Source organism: Belonocnema kinseyi, chromosome 2 (genome assembly GCF_010883055.1).
Source record: "Belonocnema kinseyi isolate 2016_QV_RU_SX_M_011 chromosome 2, B_treatae_v1, whole genome shotgun sequence".
NCBI classification, from domain to species: Eukaryota; Metazoa; Arthropoda; class Insecta; order Hymenoptera; family Cynipidae; genus Belonocnema; species Belonocnema kinseyi.
The window spans coordinates 49,667,127-49,670,502 of NC_046658.1; the positions used below are offsets into that span (position 1 = coordinate 49,667,127).

The following is a 3,376-nucleotide window of genomic DNA, read 5'->3' on the forward strand; positions in this document are numbered from 1 at the left end:
TTCTACGTAGCGGCTAACGGTCTGGAAGGTTTGGAATTTTGTTTTGATTGTATGCTTTCGAATGGCTGACTCAAGATTTGGTTACGTTTAGGTGCATTTTTGCATGGTTACCCGGGCATACCCTTTTAAATGTGAAAAAATATTTTGGCAGTAGGAATTAATCCCGGACTTTCAGCTTAATAACTCGTTGCGCTACTGTTTGATCTAGCTAGAAATTGAAAAACTCTAACATCGTGGTCCATTAGGCATACTTGGATTAAACTTATTCATTCTTGAAAGATTGCTTCGCAATATAAAGTTATTCAGTAAATATTTGCTTTAAAAAATGTCAAGTTCTTCAGTATTGATTTTTCAATTTCAAAAGCATAAATATAAAATCATTTAATTCTGAGTGCATAAAATAAATAATTATTTTAAAAAAATCTGCAATTATGTTTACATTAATTTGTTTTATTATTTTTCAGTTAACAGATGAGAGATTCGATTTATTATTTATCGCTTCAGAAATTTATATATTTCTTAACGGTTGAAGAACTAATATTAAGACTTGGAGATTTTTTGTTTTAACTTATGATTTGTTTCTCTTGTAAGATGTGTTGAGTTGGATTGCTGGGATGGCAAAGGAGAGGATGAAGAACCAATAATTACACATGGAAAAGCTATGTGCACAGACATACTTTTTAAAGATGTTATATATGCAGTTCGAGATACTGCATTCGTAACTTCGGAATACCCAATTATTCTCAGTTTTGAGAACCACTGCAGCAAAGGACAGCAGTACAAGCTAGCGAAATACTGTGATGAAATACTAGGAGACCTTCTACTAAAAGAGCCGCTTAAAGAATATCCGGTGAGTGCAGCAAAATTCGTTTTATGATTCACCTTCTATTAAATTCTTTAGTAGGGTAGATGACTTCATTAAAAATTCAGGAATTTTCTTCTACGTCTTCTTCTCGACAAAATTAATTCAGCTATTAACCCACTTTAAAAATACAACAAAGACATTGTTGACATTTCATTGTGTCCAATTCTTTCTCATAGCTTGACTCTGGGGTATCACTTCCGCCACCAAGTATGTTGAAAAGAAAGATTCTGATAAAAAACAAACGACTGAAAACAGAAGTAGAGAAACAAGAACTCGAACTTTTTAAGCAGGGTCAGTTCGTAATAGAGGACGAGATTAAAGAAGACGCTAGTGCCCCTCCGTTGGTTTCTGTTGATCAACAACCGGTAAAGGTAACTTTGGGTCTAATCCTAGCATGAGAAGCTACCCCCTCACTTTTTAACAATGCTTGAGAAAGTCTCGGAAATTTACATATTGACAAAGAGCTATTATTACAGGAGGAGGTTGTCGATGTTATTGTTGCTGGACAGTCTCAGCAATCTATTCAACCGGGCCCAGGAGGTCTTGGAGAAAGCTTAGAATTGGCTGTGGCACAACCTTATACCGGAAGTACTACCAATGTCCATCCGTGGTTATCATCCATGGTCAATTATGCACAACCAATTAAATTTCAAGGATTTGATGTTGCTGAGGGTAAGTAAATTTTGTTGAAAAATTATTATACAAATAAATTTCAGGATATGTGATTCTAATCAAATTATAAAAAATATTTCAGAAAAAAACATACATCATAATATGTCATCCTTTGCGGAGACCACCGGTTTGAACTACCTAAAAACATCAGCAATTGAGTTCGTCAATTACAACAAACGTCAGATGAGCCGAATTTATCCGAAAGGAACCAGAGCTGACTCGTCAAATTACATGCCACAAGTTGGTATTATTATATTGAGTTACACAAGCATTTTTCCTGTGTTTTAATACCTAGTGACTCAGTTAACATTAAAAATAATCTTAATTCCTTAGGTTTTCTGGAACGCTGGATGTCAAATGGTATCACTGAACTTTCAAACAGCGGACTTACCAATGCAGCTGAATCAAGGGAAATTTGAATACAACGGATCTTCAGGATATCTGCTGAAACCGGATTTCATGAGAAGATCTGATCGCAGTTTTGACCCCTTCGCAGAAAGTCCAGTAGATGGAGTTATTGCTACTCAGTGTAGTGTACAAGTCAGTTTCAATTTTTAGTCAAATTTTTCTAATTCATAATAAATATTTTCAAATACTGATATATCCTTACTTTTAATATCTTCTGCAGGTTATAGCTGGACAGTTTCTCTCGGATAAGAAAGTGAATACTTATGTAGAAGTGGAGATGTACGGTCTACCGACTGATACAATTCGAAAAGAATTTCGAACCAGAGTCGTGCCAGCAAATGGACTTAACCCCGTATACAACGAGGAACCGTTCTTATTCAGAAAAGTTGTTCTTCCAGACTTAGCTGCACTTAGATTTGCTGTTTACGACGAATCAAATGGAAGACTTCTTGGTCAACGAATTGTCCCATTGGATGGCCTTCAAGCTGGTTATCGACATATTGCTCTTCGAACTGAGGCAAACTTCCCAATGTCGTTACCAATGCTTTTCTGTAATATCGAAATAAAAATCTACGTCCCTGATGGTTTCCAAGGTTTGGACTAATTCAACTCGTCTTTCTTTGATTTATAGTGATTCATCTTATTTAATAAATATGTTTTATTTTTAGAATTCATGGATGCATTGACAGCACCAAAAGATTTTCAGAACACTGAAAGCATGGCGCAAACAAGAATGCGGGGACTTGGAATTGAGGAAAGTGATCGATCAGGAATGGGTGGAGATGCGATGCAAGCTCGTCAAAGGGAAGCTGCCAAGCCACGAGGTTTGTATTTATCAAAATTGTCACCACTAAAGAACAATATAACATAATAATCTGATTTGATGAAGTTTCTCTATTACCGATATGTCGATAATAAGTTCTTTCTTTTAATAATTTGCAAAATTAACTACTTGTTTTCTGAAATTGCAGAGGAGATGAAATTTGAACCAATCACGGTTGAAGCTCTACGGCAAGAAAAAGGATACCAGAAAGTGGCAAGGAAACAACAAAAGGAATTGGATTCTCTTAAAAAAAGGCAGCAGAAGGAGAAAATTACTGTTCAAAAACAACAGTGTGCCGCAATAGAGAAACTCATTAAAGGAAAAAAGTAAGACTACCTATTTTGACTTAAATATTTATACAAATGTGCAAATTGTATTTTAATAGAAAATTTTGCCATTGATCGGTTGATGCAATATCTATCTACGTGTTTTTTCAAGTCTCTTGTTTTTTATTTGTTTTGCACATAACTTCATGAAGAACAAATGGCAAAGACGCGAGTGGTCTAGGTACTTTACAGTCTGTCAAGTTAAAGCGTGGGTGGCTTTACTCGCAGTCGGTAAGGTGTATCGACATGATTTTGGTGTCAAAATATTAAGAAGAGCTCCCT

The 3,376-nt window shown here is 35.5% G+C and overlaps 1 protein-coding gene across 1 annotated transcript in view; it reads left to right on the forward strand.

Moving 5' to 3' along the window:
• LOC117182658 (1-phosphatidylinositol 4,5-bisphosphate phosphodiesterase-like) overlaps positions 1–3,098 on the forward strand; it is a 5,266-nt gene extending 2,168 nt beyond the window's left edge. The window contains exons 3-10 of the mRNA XM_033375762.1: positions 592–850; positions 1,042–1,236; positions 1,342–1,537; positions 1,620–1,777; positions 1,871–2,077; positions 2,166–2,538; positions 2,614–2,769; positions 2,917–3,098. Coding sequence (XP_033231653.1) covers positions 592–850; positions 1,042–1,236; positions 1,342–1,537; positions 1,620–1,777; positions 1,871–2,077; positions 2,166–2,538; positions 2,614–2,769; positions 2,917–3,098 — 1,726 coding nt within the window. The remainder of the gene's footprint in view (positions 1–591; positions 851–1,041; positions 1,237–1,341; positions 1,538–1,619; positions 1,778–1,870; positions 2,078–2,165; positions 2,539–2,613; positions 2,770–2,916) is intronic.
• The last annotated feature ends 278 nt before the right edge of the window (positions 3,099–3,376 follow it).